Genomic DNA, 16,393 nt, shown 5'->3' with positions numbered 1-16,393 from the left:
AAAAAAGTCAAAAATAATTAGATTTTAGGTATTTTTCAATATTTTAAAAAACCCAAAATTCGAAAATGCTCGAACAAAATCTTTAGATTAGAGTCTGTAACCCTACGATCAAATGTACAGAAGAAGACAGTGGGAGTGAGCGAGGGTTCGAAACTCCTTACATGGTCGGATATGGATTTGCCAATCAAGGTGGCGCAGGCCATTCACGTCCTCAATCACGACACTCACTCCTGCAACCGCGTAACTGCAAATCAGTGGCTGGTTCAGTTCCAGCAGACCGAAGCTGCCTGGGAGGTCGCTATCTCACTACTCACATCCGATCAGCCGTTCATCGCTGATTTTGAGGTTGAATTCTTTGCTGCCCAGATGCTCAAACGAAAGGTGTTCGTCCACTGTATTTCGCAACACTCTTTATTTAACTATTCAGATATATTGGGGATTGGGGTGTGCATTAGGCTAGAAATCCATCATTCTTTTATCATCTGTTAGTCATGTTCGCAGGTCGCTAGGGTTTAGTTTGCTGCCAAATGCATGAAGAGGACGACGTTAATGTAGATTTTGGTTTTATATCAATTTATATTGGGTTATTTGGTAACTAATATGGGTGGTATAAATCCATGTTTCTGCCGAATTACAGATTCAAAATGAAGGACATCAGTTGCAAGCAGGAGTTAAAGATGCTTTGCTGAATTCTCTTCTAGTGGCTGCCAAAAAATTTAGTTCAGGCCCTCCTCAGGTGCTTATTTTGCTCCACTGCACCCACCCCTCAGTTTGACTCTTCTGGTGCTCTGTTTTTAAAGCAGATGCTAATATGGGGGCTAAATTTTTTTAGAAACAAAAACTGATGATACCTTACCTTTTCTTTGCTGTGGTATTTGTCATATTTTCGCAAGGTGTTGAATGAGATGTATTGTAGATGATCTTTTGTTATTTTTAATGACAGCTTTTAACACAAATCTGTCTTGCACTTAACGCTTTGCTGCTGTTTGCTGAGCATGGAAAACCTATTGAGCAGCTTTTCTATAGTCTCCAGAATCTACAGAACCAGGATGATGGCAATCTTGCTGTTCTCGAGATGCTTACTATTCTCCCGGAAGAACTTGTTGACAATCAAATTACTGATTATAACAAGAGTTCAGCCTGCAGAAGCCAGTATGGCCAAGAGGTTTAGAATCTTCTTTTACAGCTAATAGGTTCATCTTTATGTTCCCACGCTACTTCCATTTGTTTTCTCTCATGTTTGTGTTTGAATCAGCTTCTCATGCATACCTCCATGGTTCTTGAGTTCCTACTCCAACTATCCCAGAAAAGGTTTGATGATAGTATTCCGCTGCATCAAATGAATAGAAAGATTCTCCGCTGCTTATTGAGTTGGGTAAGATGTTCAGAGTTCTGTCTATGAGTAAATTGCAATGTTTAAATATAAGTTCGTGTCCGTAATCTCATGATATATTGAATCATTGTTGTTTAAATTTGATATGAGTCATGCATTTAATACAATCAACTTGAGTGACATATTCCCATGCCTATATTACTGGTTTTGTATTTCTGATTAACTTGCTTGTTTCACGTTTCTGATTATCTCATGAAATTGCATTCTTGCGCTTAGGTTCGAGCTGGGTGCTTCTCAGAGGTTCCTCAGGGCTCTTTGCTGGCACACCCACTTCTAAATTTTGTATTCAACTCTTTACAGGTAAATTATTTTAATCAAATGGATTATTGACACAGCAGTATTTATATTACTTGTTCTTCTTTATGTAGCTTTATCAATATCATTGTCATTATTAAATAACTATTTTACAATGATGGATGCAGATTTCATCTACATTTGATCTGGCAATTGAAGTTCTTGTAGAACTCATTAGTCGACATGAGGTATGCTTTTGCCAACTACAACGATCATTGTGTATCATTTGCATCATCTTTTTATGCTTGCAAAATTGTCTTGCTTTATGTTTGTAATGTTCTTGTTTAGTGTCATACATTTTATGCTCTTGGTTAGTCTTTTAATTGGGTTCTGAATTTTAGCTCAAAAATACTCTTTGAAAGGCCTATTTTTTACCTTTTTCTTGTTGTTGAACAAGGCAGCTTTGATTGTGGAAAAATTCCACAGCATTTATCCGAAGCCATCCCCTGATCCATACTCTCCTGTATTACAATTATGCCTTTCCTCTCTATTCTCCAGGTAAAAATATTCCCAACACAATCCAAATCACAAAATCCAGTGGCATTCATCCAAAAGCCAGTTCTGGAAGTACTGCCAAACTCCCTGCCTCCCATCTTTTCTGATGGTCCAAAAATCTCATTAAAGTCAGCAGCAGCTTATATGATGTTTGGAGAGATCTTAGGAAAGGCCAATATAATTTTGATAAATTTCATAGCTTTTGGATCTCCATGGTACTCGAGTCAGTGTTTTTGATGTTCTTGGAAAGAAACATGAATATACACATTGGACTTTTAATCTGATTGAGGTAATAATTGGCTTTCATCAATTAGTGTCTTCATTTAATCTGATAATTGTTTGTGTATCATATGGGTGCTGCCCAATATTTAGGCTATTTGAAGTTACCAAATAGTTTGTAAAGTACAGTTTCTACTGCATCTTTAGTTTGATGTATCATCATATGCTGGCTTATGGTATTTATATTGGTGATTTGGCAAAGATTAAATTTTCTTGTATAAACTTTGCGCTGTCTTCTGTAGGGGCTACCTCAGATTTTGTTGAGCAGAGTACCTTTTCTTAAAGACGCTCTTCTTCTACCAGCTCTTGCTGCAAGAGATGAGAAAGTGATTGGTGGTCTTGCTTGCTTAATGTCAGAAATTGGGCAGGCTGTAAGTATAAGAAGGATCTCCTTTTTATATGAAGATCTGAATCCTTGGCTTACATTTCATAATGATGTGAATCTGTTTTTCTTACTAACTTTATCTTAAACATTAATGAACACTAGGCACCATCTTTGATTGTAGAAGCAAGTGCTGAAGCCCTTGCACTTGCAGATTCGCTGTTGAGGTGAGTTCTCAATCTATTGACTTTCATTTGTAGGACTATCTATTTGTTTTTAGCTTTTTAGACAGTGCTCGGAAGTTCTTATTAGATGTGAAGAATGTATATGGGAACATGATTGCAATAAACATATACTTACATTATTTTTTATGCTTAGGCCTTAGAGTGCCTTCTAATATGGTGACATAAAGAGTGTCAATGAAAATTCTTGTCATTTCATTGACAAAGACATCTACTTCAATCTCCTTGTCCAAAAATATTATTTTATTTCCCTCAAACCATATCAGCCAACAACTAGTCATAGGAATGCACTTTAGAACTTTCCTTTTTCCCTTGTCTCCGCCAATCATGCTCCAAGCCACAATCACAGAAGGAAGGTTGTTGCTAAGTACCCGACTGATACCCACGAGTTTCCAAATTGAAGAACAGATCACCCTAGTTCAGTTCCATATTTCAGATGCGATATTTCTTTTTGTTATTGTCAGGTCCTACTGTAAATACTCTTTATATAAGATTTTACATTTGATGAATTTGTGCCTGATATATCTTCGCTGTTATATCTAACATGCTTACTATACTTGCAGCTGTGTGGCATTTCCAAGCGAAGGCTGGGAAATTGCAGAGTCAACATTACAGTTTTGGTAGTATCTATACTCCTATTGACGTGTTTTTTCCCCCTTTTTTTTCTCTTGCTGTCAAAGAATATTTACCTTCACCTTCACCTTCAGTATACTATCTTTCTTTCTTGTTGCACCACACTCTTTAAAGTATTGCTTTATTCCATTATCCTTTGGAATTTTAAGTTGATATTTTGTTGACTCGGATTTTGCATAAAGTTCCTTCCAAAGTTCATTCACGTAGCTTTTTAAGCAGATGGAGTTCTCATTTTAATTTTTTTGGCTGCTTTGAATCATAAATTTCTTTCTTTAGAGGTACATTCTACTCTGGGTAAAGTGTGATAATAGTGAGCATATTGTATCTTCTTTCCTTTGTAGGTCATCTCTAGCTAGCTATATACTTGGCATTCATCTGGACAATGCAAAAAATGGGCATCATCCAGAAGATTTTTTTTCACCTGTATTTTCAATGTTACTAGATGCTCTTTTGTTGCGTGCTCAGGTTCTTCTTCTATCTTTTTTCTTCGTCTTTACATGAAATTGTAATAGTGACATCAATACATGTCAACTCTGATGGTAATGTGGTGTTTTTTTTCCTGACAAATAATTTCTTTTTTAAAAAAGAAAAATTCTGATGCTTTCTTGAAGAAGACAATGTACAAGCATGGTCAGTTGTGAACGTTTTATAATGAGATAACTGTGTTGTTAACTCTGCATAAATCCTAAGTATTTGAATCATACAATGATGAAAACAATAAACAAATATGATGTGGCGATTTTATTTTCTACCACCCAGCGTCATCAAGTAAACCAACATTGGACCTCAGCTTCTGGACTGTCTTTGAGTGTGAAAACAACGACAATTGATATTATGAAGTCTCCTCCATTTAATTATGTTATATTTTATATTAAGAATTAGATGCAAAAATTTGACTTCCCTGGTACAGAAAAGAGGACGAAGAGAGTATAATCAGGTGGCCACCCTATCATTATTCGGCTGATATAATGCTTATTGTATAAGGTGAGGTATAAAAGGCAATCTTAACTTAGAGGTGTAACGTACAGTCGTACACTGAAACACATCCAATTGCACTTGGTGTAAATGTAAGGAGCCTAATGAGTCTGGCTTTTGAGTCTGTGTTTTGATATCATAAATTGCTGCAAATGTGATGAATTGTAGAGGATGCCATTAAAGGACATGAGGGCCAATTTCTGTGACAGGTGGACGATTCTGCATTTGGTGAAGAGAGTGGAATCCTTGATCTCCCGGATGGTCTTGTCCATTTCAGGATCAATCTTGTTGAGCTTTTGGTGGATATTTGCCAGCTTATAAGATCTTCAAAGTTTGTACCAAAGGTGCGTGTTTTAGGGATTACATTTATTATGTGCATATACTTGAAAATATGATGCAGATTGAACTAGCCGAGAAGCTGTATTTTTAATGGACTATTTTCACTTTTCTTTGTGTGCTCTTAAATATCCATGCTGGATGTTTATGTTTCAGTGTGATGCTGTATCCTTTGCTTTTGGAAGCCATTATTTCTCTGTTTTGTCATCACAGCCATCTCGAACCACCCTAGTTTTATCCCGTATTTTTCCAATATTTGTTGAACAGCACCCCTCCTCTATAATAAATTTTCCATTCAAAAAAGTGGAAATTGCATTTCAAATTGTTGATTTCTTTCTTTGCCTAATCATTGGCTGAGATCTTTATGGGATCAATTGTAAACACATTTCACAAGATTGGGCACTTAAAACTAAAATATGAACTAGTTATAACATTAATGAAGAACTTTTGTATGTCTACATTTGCAAAGTTAAATCAACACCCATAGTTTTCATTTTATATTCTCTTTGCTCTTATACTTATGCACAAACTATGATGATGTGATTTTGATTTGTTGCAGCTTTTTCTCGGTGCTTGGGCATCTGCAAGTGCACCAATACTTTGGAAAGAGGTGGAAACTAAATTGTTTGCTCTTAATGCGGTGAGCAGAACTTACTACAATTCACTACTTTGGTCCTCTGCTTATAGCCTTATATTTGAGTTATATTATGATCTTCACACTTGTTGAAATGCCAATTAAACCAAATCTTAGAGTTTTTGTTGCCAGATGGCAATGGTTTTTGGTTTACCCCCTTGTTTGTATATGGTAACTTGTTTTTTTTTTTTTTTTCCTTCTGTTTATTTTCCACATTTTTTTACTCGATTCCATCTTGTTCCTGTCTTGGTAAACAACCTTTTTTGAATGGAAAATTTATTGAGACACTTCCATATTTCAAGTATTCACTCACGTCTTTTTTATCTTAGCAAGTATGAAGAGGCGAAGAGCTCTAGATGAATGGTTCAGTACTTTGAGATTGTGGTTTTCTTGTCATTGTGATGATCTAAAGTATTTTGATGCTTCTTAATTCTTGTTATTGCTCTCTGCCTTGTAATTCTGGGGGGCACAACCTTGGTGCCAATGAGTAAAAGTTCTTTTCACTCAAAAAAATGAAAAAAAAAATAAAAAATCAAAGGTAGTGCTGTACCAATATACCAGTGTCCATGATTGTACAGCTGAATTCAGTAAACCTCAATTCTAATATATTGGTGGTTGGCTACCTGAATTCTAATTTTCACCTTCCATGTTTTCAATCAAGGGTTTTTAGACTTTTTGAGATTCTTTGATATCAAATATTTTGACTTATTCTTGTTGCATAATATTGTACAACTAAAATTAAAATTATCAGAACCTGCAATGGCCCCAATAATTTGTGGCCTTATTGCATTTTAATCTTAAAATCTGTCCAATCATCAAGCCCAAAGGATTTAGACGTCTTGTGTGCTTCAAATGTCAACCTTCAATATGCTGTTTTATGTCATTTCTTCTATCAAATAAAAGAGATTTCCCTAACTTAAACATCATAATGTGAAAGTAAATTCTGGGATTTGTTGCCCCCGTTTACCGAAGATGTTTGAGGAAAAGGCTTTGGTGACAAGCCGCTAGTCTATAGTGCCTCAACTCTTCTTCTATGTTTTCCAGCATACCCATTTTTGTACTCTGATAAAGATCTGGTTGGTGTTTCTTAAATCGCCTCATCCATTTGTCCCAAAAGCTTTATTTTGTGGCTTCATATATCCTTGGCCTCAAGCACACCTTGCTTCCAAAAGTAACTTGACTTGTCCTGTCACCACCAGAAAACAAGCCTAACTTGTGGAAAAATCCTTTGTAAACCCTCGTTCGGCCACCATTTTTTTTATCGGGTAAGATGGTTCTTTGTGCTGGTAATGCTTTTGGTTTCAAGCTTGCACTCTGGTTATATGGAAATCGTTGAGAAATGCTCACTTGTGTACTTGCCATATTTAAAATGAATCGGTGGATATTGACAACCTGCAAATATTGATACTGCTCAATGCATTCTTAAACTCTATATGTTTTGCGTTCAGGTCGCTGAAATTGTTCCGCAAGAAGGCCAAAGTTTTGACTTCTCTGCCATTATGCAGTTGGTGACTATGTTATCCAGTTCGCCCCATGATGAGCCTAAAGGAATTATGCGCATTGTATGTGGGAAATTATTCTGTTTTCATAATTTTTTAATTTCTTGTTAGACAATATTTTTTTCAATGATGTTGTGTTTCGTGAAGAATTTTAGAACTTCATGCCTGCCAGGATCTATATGTATCAGGTTAATTATTCTATGTAACTGAGAAAATTTTCCCATTTTAGGTATACAGGTCACTTGCGGAAGTTGTTGGTTCCTATTCCAAGTGGATATGCACTTTTCAAACCAATGCTAGGCCTTTACTGTGAGGACACTCTTCTGTCACTGTATAAGTTTTCCCATCTACAGTTTATACTTCTTAGTTCAGTCTGAATATATTTAACATGTAACATTTCAAAGCATCAGCTACTGCCTACTAGTATATCTTGTTTCACATTATTTTCTGTTCTCTATATCTTCTAAATGTCTCTTGTTTACATCGTGTAGCTCCACTCTGTCTTATTTTCTCTTTTCAGAATGTTTCTCGCTGTAGGGATTTCCGAGCCTCTGTCCTCAAATGCTTCTGCCTTAGCATTGCGTAAAGTTTGTGAAGATGCTTCTGCAATAATCTGTGAACCAATGAATCTGGAAATTTTAATATGGATAGGAGAGGTAATGGATATTCTATTTTTTAAAATCTGATATATGTAATATAACATTTTTTGTTCATGGTTGCTGTATTCTATTTCTATTCTTTGAGTCTCTCATGATCTTGTTTTTCTCTATCAATCTCCTTGACGTTCTAATGATTTCTTGTGCTCATTGTAAATTGTGATGGATTTCTTAGGCTTTAAGGAAAAGAAATTTATGTTTCGAAGTTGAGGAAGAAGTTGTCATTGCAGTAAGTCTAGTACTTGGCTCTGTTCCAAACAAAGAGCTGAAGAACAACTTGTTGGCTAAGTTGCTTTCTCCTAGCTACGAAGCCATCGGTAGCCTAGTAAGTAACCTTTCTTTCATAGTCTCTTTGGTTATTGTTGCATATATTTGCTGATGCAATCATGTGGTTATTCCTATGTTATAAGCTTTAAAAACTAGTGAGAACAAGCATTTTTTATTCAGTAATTTGTAGATATTTACATTTTCAGACAGCTAGTATAACCACATTTTTTTTACTGGAATATGGCCACACACACACACACATATATATAGATAGATAGATAGATAGTTCCTACCTCTCCAGAAGATTACACCACAAGAAAACATTCGATTATGTCACTTTTTCATCGTTTGCTGATCATAATTGAATGCCTCATATACAAGATTTTCGGCAGTTGAAGTTCTTATATTAGATATATTTGAAAATGATCATAGTTTTTAAAACCTTTTGGCAGTCAATACGTTTCAGACGATATTTCTCAACAGGCAGATTTCATGTCAATACTCGATACACCTACTGTATAAGAATCTAACAGAAAAGCTTGCAATACAGAGATTTGTGTGGCGCGATACAAGACATAATTGATTCACTTATGAGACACCTAATACTAGTCTATGGGTATCTAAAAGTCGAACACCGAAGAGCCCTCACGGTTTTGAGAACTGAAAGAATGAGATAATTTCACCAAAAGCAGGATTTATCACTATCAGAATTTGAGTTTCTGCTTAATTTTCTCAGATTGATGAAGATCACAGCTCTATAATAAACAATGCGGCAACTTATGCACAAGTTTTGAGCGCTGCAGGCAGAGGGTTGCACAGGTATGAGAAACTTTACAACTGTGCAAGCATTCTTTTAATCTTGGAGGTTACTGCAGGCTGATTTTTTCTTCTTTCCCTTATTGGAAAAGCGTGAGCCTAGGAGTGCTGCCACTGCTTACTCCTATTTCCCTTGAGCTGGCACTCCTAACCTAAACTATTTAACCGGCACTCCCCCCCTTTTCTAGTCTACTTGCCACTTCCGACAACAGCTAAATCTATGGCACTTGCCTTGGCTTATTCCATCGGTTACTCCCTTCTTTTTAGTTTGTGATGCAGGATTAGTTACCTAGATTCCTAGAGTTATTCGGAGATCAGCTGTACAAGCTTTAGTCTTTTTAATAGTTTTTATAATTCTAGTAGGATTAGATTACTCTCTCTTTCTAGTAGGAATGATTGTGTCTATATAAAGGCATGAATAGGCTTGTCAGATACAACCTTTTCTATTGAATGGCTTGCATTTAATCATAACCATTCTTTTTAAAAACTTTACCTTCCAGGTCAGAGGACTTATTCTCTCTTGCTAAAATCATATTGCATGGTTCTGTTCCAACCCTTATGCCTGATTGTCTAATATCCAGGATGGGAACTGTACTTAATCATATTTCCACACATGTGCAACCTGCTGCAGATGATCCTGTACTTGTAGTCCTGGGGGTATTTTGGCCCGTCTTAGAAAAGCTCTTTAGGTCTAAGCATATGGAGAACAGCAATTTATCTACTGCTGCTTGCCGAGCTCTTTCACTTGCTATTCAGTCCTCTGGTAATTGCATATCTTATATTTGTTTCTTCACGTTTTCGGTGTGCGCTCTCTCTCTCTCTCTCAGGAGTATGCTGCTGATTTTATTTTGCGTAGTTGACTTCTTGACCATTTAATTAATTCATAGTACCTGAAGTTGCTTGCTTTGCAGGTCAACATTTTGAAACATGGCTACCCAAATTACTAGATTGCTTGACGACAAATTTTTTGTTATTTCAAAGTCATGATTGCTACATCAGAACAGGTAGTGTTTTTAGTTTGGTGATGAACAGTTTGTAGGTTCAGCAAAATGGCAATGTGTTTTAATTCTGGGTACATGAATGTTGTGTGTATCATTTCTCTGATGACTTCCAACATTTGAATAGCTGCCTGAGCATTTAAATGCTCCACAGAAGGTAATCCAAATCTATGCCTTAGATCACCATTTGGAACACCCCACCACCACAGTTACCTACCATCTTAAGCCCCAGGATCTTCAAGACCAGATTGCCTTCAATACTAACCTTAAAACACCACCATTAACAACTGTGAATCATTTTATTACTATTTAGAATCACCACAAAAGGCCAACTTCTCCATGAAATTATATCAATTACTCATAAATAATATTTAAAAAATACTAAAAACATTTTGAACCGCCTTGTCACCCACATTTTACATTACTTTTTTTCAATGTAGAAGGAATTCAAAATCCAAGCTAGACTACATTTTTAAAGGCTGGAGTTTCTGGTTAGAAGATTCATCTTCCTATTTATGACGCGAGCTTCTGTTTATAAGGTTCTTACCCTTGATTTTAAGTTGCCAATATCAAGCATCGTTTGCCGTGTTGCTTTCAACCAGAAAAAACCTACGCGAGAAGGAATTTTAGGCTGCCAAATATTTTGGCATGGGAAGTTTGGATTTCCATTGACTTTGTGTTTTGAAGACTGTTTATAGGGTTCCAACCTCTGGTTTTTAAGCTGTCAATAACAAGTATTCTTTCCCTTGTTGCTTCCAACCCAAAAAAGCTATGCTAGAAGGAAGTTCAGGCTGCCAACTATTTTGGCAGGGGAAGTTAGGATTTCCTAAGGTCACGTTTGAAGTTTATGAAGGATCATGTGGATTACCCACTATGTGTAGATGCTTACTGAGCAAATATCTAGAGCATGGAATTACTTGACAACAATGGAGTCAGATTGCTTAGCCTATGCAAGGAATTATAAGAGATGCCAGATATATGCAAAAAGAGTCATGCTCCTACGATACCTTGACATAGTAGTAAAACTCTACTTTGAATGATTTCTCTTTAGTGGGGCCCTGATAAAGCATATCCTCAACCTTGGAATTGATAATGGCCGTTATCAAGTTCTAGAATCCATGAGGTTGTCTAATTCCCAGTCCAACCAGGATATAGCTGCTGCTGAAGTTTAGAGATCATTGATGGTATAGCTTCCTTGTAACTGGCTAAACTGAAGAGCTGGGGAAAGATGACTTCTACAGGAGAGGAACCAAGCCACAAACCATCCGAGAGACTAATTTTTGCCTCAAGATGCCAGTGCCATTAAAGTCTCCGCCTGAATTTGTTGTGCGGTTGGTGCCATTAACTCTATGCTTGACTGCAACAACTTTTCTCCATAGATAATCTTTGTTATTGAGGAACTTCCACAGCCATTTCCCTAACAAAGCCTTATTGAATGCAGATAAAGAGAGATTTCCCTGATCTCCCTTCTGCATTGGTAGTTTAGCAATGTCCCAGTTCACCAGATGATACTTCCTCTGCTCTGCATACTCTTCACAAAGGAACTTGTTCTGAATGGATTCCGATGTTAAACCCATAGATGTTGGTAAGGGAAAGAGGGATGTGAGATATACTGACATATTAGAAAGAGCATTTTTTACCACAGCTAGTATGCCAGATTTTGAGAGAGATGGCATTTGCAACCAGAGAGTTCAGTTCGAATTACTCCACTTTGTTGTCCATCTTTCCTTATCTTTATGATTGGCCCCGAGAGGTCATCCTAAGTAGTGGATAGGGAGAATAACAATCAATACACATATCTTCTAGAACTTAACAGAGCTAAGCCAGTTATCCATAAACATGATACTAGCTTCTTTGTTACTAGAAATGTTGAACACTGTTGGGAATTGCGCCTTAAAGGGTGATTTAATATCCATTTATCATTCTACAAGTTTATGCAATCAAGTCTTACCATTTTTAATAAAGTAAAACTGCTTTCATTCATGCCAGAACCATGAGGCTACCCTCCAACTAGATATCCAACCTCTATCTTGGACTTCATATTTGGCTGCAATTAGACTTCGCCAAAGATCTTCCTCAACCAACAAAACCCGGAACTCTACTGCACACCCATTTTTGCCTGCATTCTTGCTATAGGCAAATTCTGCCGCCGCTACCACAGTCCACTAACATGATCTCTATCGCATGCACTTTCTCGGTGCCTTTTTAATATATTTTCTTTTTTCCATTAGAAAAATCTGTACGACATGGCAAAAAATACCAAAAATAATATATGTTTGTCGCAAGGTTTGAAAAGGAAAAATGCAAAACTAGTAGAGATTGTATTCTCCAGGATGTGCACATGTAATGTCTACTTCTTTAAATTGTTCAAGTTCAACTAGTTCCCAAGTTGACCCAATTAATGATGAGGTCTACCTCCCACCCCATCTTTTTATTTTGTTTTAGTTTGTATATGGTTCTTGAAATCATATTGTTTTCCTGTTTTTTTGCTGGTACATCACAAACCATTCTCAGCTTCTATTGTCATTGAGGAATTCAGTCATAAAGACGAATATGGACCTTTATTTGTCACCACTTTTGAAAGATTCACGCAAGCAGCATCCATTGTCGGTCTTAATTCTTCCTATATATGTGATCAAGAGCCTGATCTGGTGGAGGCGTACACCAATTTTGCATCTACATTTGTTCGCAGTTCTCCTAAGGTGTAGTAAACTTATTATTTCATTGTTTGTCATGTTTTTCCTTTTTTTTATTACTGTCATTTCATAATTGGAGGTGATGTGTTTCAAAGTGTATCAGTGACGCTTATCTGCTTCAAGATGATATATTGTACAACATTTACATATTTCAGGAAGTATTAACTGCATCTGGTTCCCTTCTAGAAGCTTCCTTCCATAAAGCAGCTATATGTTGCACAGCTATGCATCGTGGAGCCGCACTTGCAGCAATGTCATACTTGTCCTGTATGTATAATGCAATGGTTACATTTGCATGCATTTTAGTTATCAAACCTGAGCTGTGAATGAAGGCGTAATAAGTTCATATCCTCATCTCGCTTGACCATTGTTTTTTTGCCAAGCCATTATTTAAGAATCAGGCGATTCACTAGCTACTTGCCTTAGCTTCTCGTCTTGATTTTTCCTTCTTTTGAAATTCAAGTTATTTAAGGCTTTGAACACTTTTGATGCTTTATATTGTTGGGAGGGGAATGTTTGGGAATGATAGAAGTTAGTGATGATGGGCAAACATTGTGCGAAAGGTACACTTCTTCATGAAAAAGGGAGATTACATTTCATCATTTGGACTTGTTATTGGAGCAACACAAAACATGCATATATTTTACAAGAATTGGCCCATTAGTGGCATGCTCCTTACACTTTAGACATGGTGCAACGTACAATTCCTCCTTCCTCAAAAATATTAATTGCATAATCTCATGAGTCATGACTTATCAAAAAAAAAAAACCACACAAAACTTGCTTTAAAGATGATAGCTATAGATTTTACTTGGTTCCTAATAGCCTAACGTTGCTCTTTACAGGGACAATTCTACATTGCCTTTCTTCGACATTTTAATGTTTTTTTACCTTTTCGCAACAACCATAATAATAATAAAAATAAAATTCTCGTGTACGAGTTTTCGTTCATTTCTTTGAACGTTTCTCGACAATAATAAATAAATAAATAAAGTCGCATGTATAAGGTTTTGTTCATGCTTTGCATCTCCTGGTTTTAATTCATCTTGCTCTTCTTTGAGCTTATATCTGTGTATATGGAGGAATTTATGTGAGATTTGTTCTTGAAGGTTTCCTAGAAGTGGGCCTAGATGCGTTGTTGGAACCAATTACTTGTCTCTCTGATGGATCATTCAGTGGCATGGCAGTTCAGGTCATATCTCACAGTGGTGAGGGGCTGATGTCAAATCTGCTATATGCTTTGCTTGGCATTTCAGCGATGTCACGGGTAAGAAAAATCTTTAAATGCAAATATAAATCTCTCTAGTATGTTTAATGATATTCATTGTAGAAATAAACTGCTAAATATTGCTGTATGACTCAAATTGTGTAGGGGAGTTAGTTCATATATAACTACTTTATTTCTATATTTTGTACGGAAAGGGCTTTTTTGGGGGGCGGGGGGCTGGGCGCACTGTTGTGTTGGATTTTCCATTAGGTATTCAACCATTTTTGGTTCAAGTATAATTTTCTGTCTTTTCAAAAATATGCGAACATATCAAGAAATGTGTCCTATGGGTTAAGGGAATAATATATTCTGCCCATCTAAGATCATGTGAGAAGCAAAATTTGTGGAGATAACAACTAATGAAGTATTCTGAATTTATTGCATTCTAAGTTATCACTGCATCAATGATTGGGTTCTGCTGCCTTCCATTTACATCCTTGGAGAACAACTAAGAAATATCATTGCCTTTTCTTTATAATAGGTTCACAAGTGCGCAACAATCTTGCAACAACTGGCTGCAATTTGCAACTTAAGCGAGAGAACGACTTGGAAGGCTGTTCTCTGTTGGGAATCTTTGTGTGGATGGCTACACGCAGCGGTCTCTCTCTCTCTCTCTCTCTCCCTCTCCCTTTCTCTCTACATGTATGCATGTGCATGTGTCCATGGTATACATGAAAACTTGTTTGTAGGTTCCCCGGAGGTATTCTTTATGAAAAGATATTCATGGTAGTCCCTCACTGCTTTCTTCAGAATTCTATGATCCTCAATAGTTCTCCCCTCGATGGTGATTTTTCTAATAAAATTCTGGCTTCGGTGAGCAGGGGCTGTTCTGTGAAAGAACTTAGAATTTCAGTCTCCGAACCTGCTCCATTGTTCATTGCCACAGATCTACTTCCAGTTATCATTTTTTTTAGGGTTCCACTCCACAGATCTACTTCCAGTTTAGGGTTCGGCTCCCCTACAATAGTCCCTGTAAAATACCCATATATCCACCATCCATTTCATCCCGAGGTTCAAAACTGTGCCTGCTCATAACTCCCTGTTAAAAAATTAAGTAGGTTAAAAGGTTAAAACTGCGATAGTTCAAACTTCTGAAAGTTCAATCAGTGGTCAGATTCTATAATTGAGGTGCATTCAGGTATCATTGCATGAATTTTAAATCTGACGTGAGTTGTGCTTGCAAAGGCAGAGGCAGCATATTAATGGTAGTTGAAGGAGGCCATGGATTCTTTGGCAATGGATTCCCAATTGGGAATTGGCTTGTGGTTTCTCGAAGTGGGGACTAGAAGGGCAGGGTCACTGGTGCACTATTTGAGATTCAAAGTGGAGGAATATATGAAGGAATGGCTTTCTGGATAAATGGAAGGAGAGTAGATGAGGAGTTGGTATTGAATCGAGTAAGGCACCATTTTAGCCTTGGGATGAAATAGATGGTGGACATATAGGTGCTTTTGGCACTATTTTAGGTGAGCCATACCCTTTTTTTTAAACATAGAAGACTTTTCATTGAGGAAAGCACCAAGTAGGTGCAACCCCGGAGAAAAGATTGCAAAACTAAAAAGCTAACACTCTCATGAAAATCAGTACACATCTTCCGGAACTCAGCAGAGCTAAGCTAGTTATCCATAAACTGGTTTAGAGAACATTCTTGACCATTAAAGATGCTGCAATACCCTTCCTTCCACACTAGCCAAGTATTTGGTCTTACCGTACAGGTTAGTATTTGATTCTTATTACTAGAATTTGAACATCCAGTAGAACATGACCTTTTTTCCCAGGTGTACCATGCATGGTGGAACTGGACTGAACTGCAGTGTTCTGCTCAATTGCCTAGCTAAACCTGAACGACTAAATAATTCCTACCGGACTAGCTTTCAGTGTTTTGAGTGATACATAGAATTGTCTTTATGGTACTCTTATCACTTTACACACATGATTGACATCAGGTCCAGGCTCTTCCAGTTGAGTATTTCAAGCAAGGAGAAGCTGAGACATTAATCCCAATTTGGTCAAAAGCCCTTGTTGGTGCTGCCTCAGATTATCTTGTGAGCAAGAACTGTGATGATGGAAAGAGCAATTATGGGCATATGCAAGGGAAAGGGGGAAGAGTTTTGAAGCGTTTAGTTCGTGAATTTGCTGATTGTCACCGCAATGTCCAGATTTGAGCTGATTGAGCGCAGCGCTTCAACCAACAAGCGTCAAGAGTTGTGCAAAGATAAAATGCTTGAATTTATTGTATAGCATTGTGTAACATTCTTTGGTAGTCTGCCAGAATTGCTAGGAACTTTGAATCACAAGATAATGATTTACAGCATTGTCTTGTCTTTAAGGTTAATTAAAGACAAGACGAGGGCCATCCTGTTTTCCAGCTTTACGTTGGTGTGGACGGCCACCCAAAGGATATACATCTTTGATTTTGATTGTATACATATATAAGTGGACTGTGGACCTTGTATTTGGGACTAAGTTATTCATTGCTCACAAAGTGTTCCTCTGTAGAAAGTAGAAACATATTAACTACCAAGTTGGGAATGAAGCTTTCTAGTTGTGGATGAAGTTTTTTACTTTTTATGAAGATTCGGTCTTTACTG

The 16,393-nt window shown here is 37.0% G+C and overlaps 1 protein-coding gene across 3 annotated transcripts; it reads left to right on the top strand.

Annotated features, from left to right (window-relative positions):
- Positions 1–64: 64 nt before the first annotated feature.
- On the top strand, positions 65–16,358 carry LOC119993213 (transportin MOS14). Of its 3 annotated transcripts, none has more exons than XM_038840229.1 (24): positions 66–381; positions 638–736; positions 944–1,165; positions 1,256–1,375; positions 1,610–1,693; positions 1,816–1,875; positions 2,704–2,832; positions 2,949–3,010; positions 3,589–3,645; positions 4,000–4,123; positions 4,843–4,977; positions 5,529–5,609; positions 7,052–7,165; positions 7,332–7,411; positions 7,623–7,758; positions 7,934–8,083; positions 8,762–8,844; positions 9,423–9,604; positions 9,738–9,845; positions 12,354–12,541; positions 12,691–12,802; positions 13,645–13,802; positions 14,284–14,400; positions 15,749–16,358. In XM_038840229.1, exons 1-24 carry the CDS (start codon positions 172–174, stop codon positions 15,965–15,967), a joined length of 3,030 nt encoding a protein of 1,009 aa, XP_038696157.1. In that variant the 5' UTR covers positions 66–171; the 3' UTR covers positions 15,968–16,358. The 3 variants fall into 3 exon arrangements, with proteins under 3 accessions (XP_038696159.1, XP_038696157.1, XP_038696158.1); XM_038840230.1 differs by having other exon boundaries at positions 67–381; positions 9,753–9,845; XM_038840231.1 differs by lacking the exon at positions 638–736 and having other exon boundaries at positions 65–381.
- Positions 16,359–16,393: the final 35 nt, after the last annotated feature.

Source organism: Tripterygium wilfordii, chromosome 23 (genome assembly GCF_013401445.1).
Source record: "Tripterygium wilfordii isolate XIE 37 chromosome 23, ASM1340144v1, whole genome shotgun sequence".
In the NCBI taxonomy this organism is placed as follows: Eukaryota; Viridiplantae; Streptophyta; class Magnoliopsida; order Celastrales; family Celastraceae; genus Tripterygium; species Tripterygium wilfordii.
Note: the sequence above shows the minus strand (reverse complement) of the source record. Positions and strands in the feature narration are given on the sequence as shown.

Excerpts from the sequence above, each read along its gene's own strand:
- LOC119993213 (XM_038840229.1), top strand. The coding sequence starts at position 172 with ATGGATTTGCCAATCAAGGTGGCGCAGGCCATTCACGTCCTCAATCAC. Across the intron at positions 4,124-4,842 it reads CTCTTTTGTTGCGTGCTCAG|GTGGACGATTCTGCATTTGG; the intron begins GTTCTTCTTCTA and ends TTTCTGTGACAG. Across the intron at positions 12,803-13,644 it reads AGCAATGTCATACTTGTCCT|GTTTCCTAGAAGTGGGCCTA; the intron begins GTATGTATAATG and ends TTGTTCTTGAAG.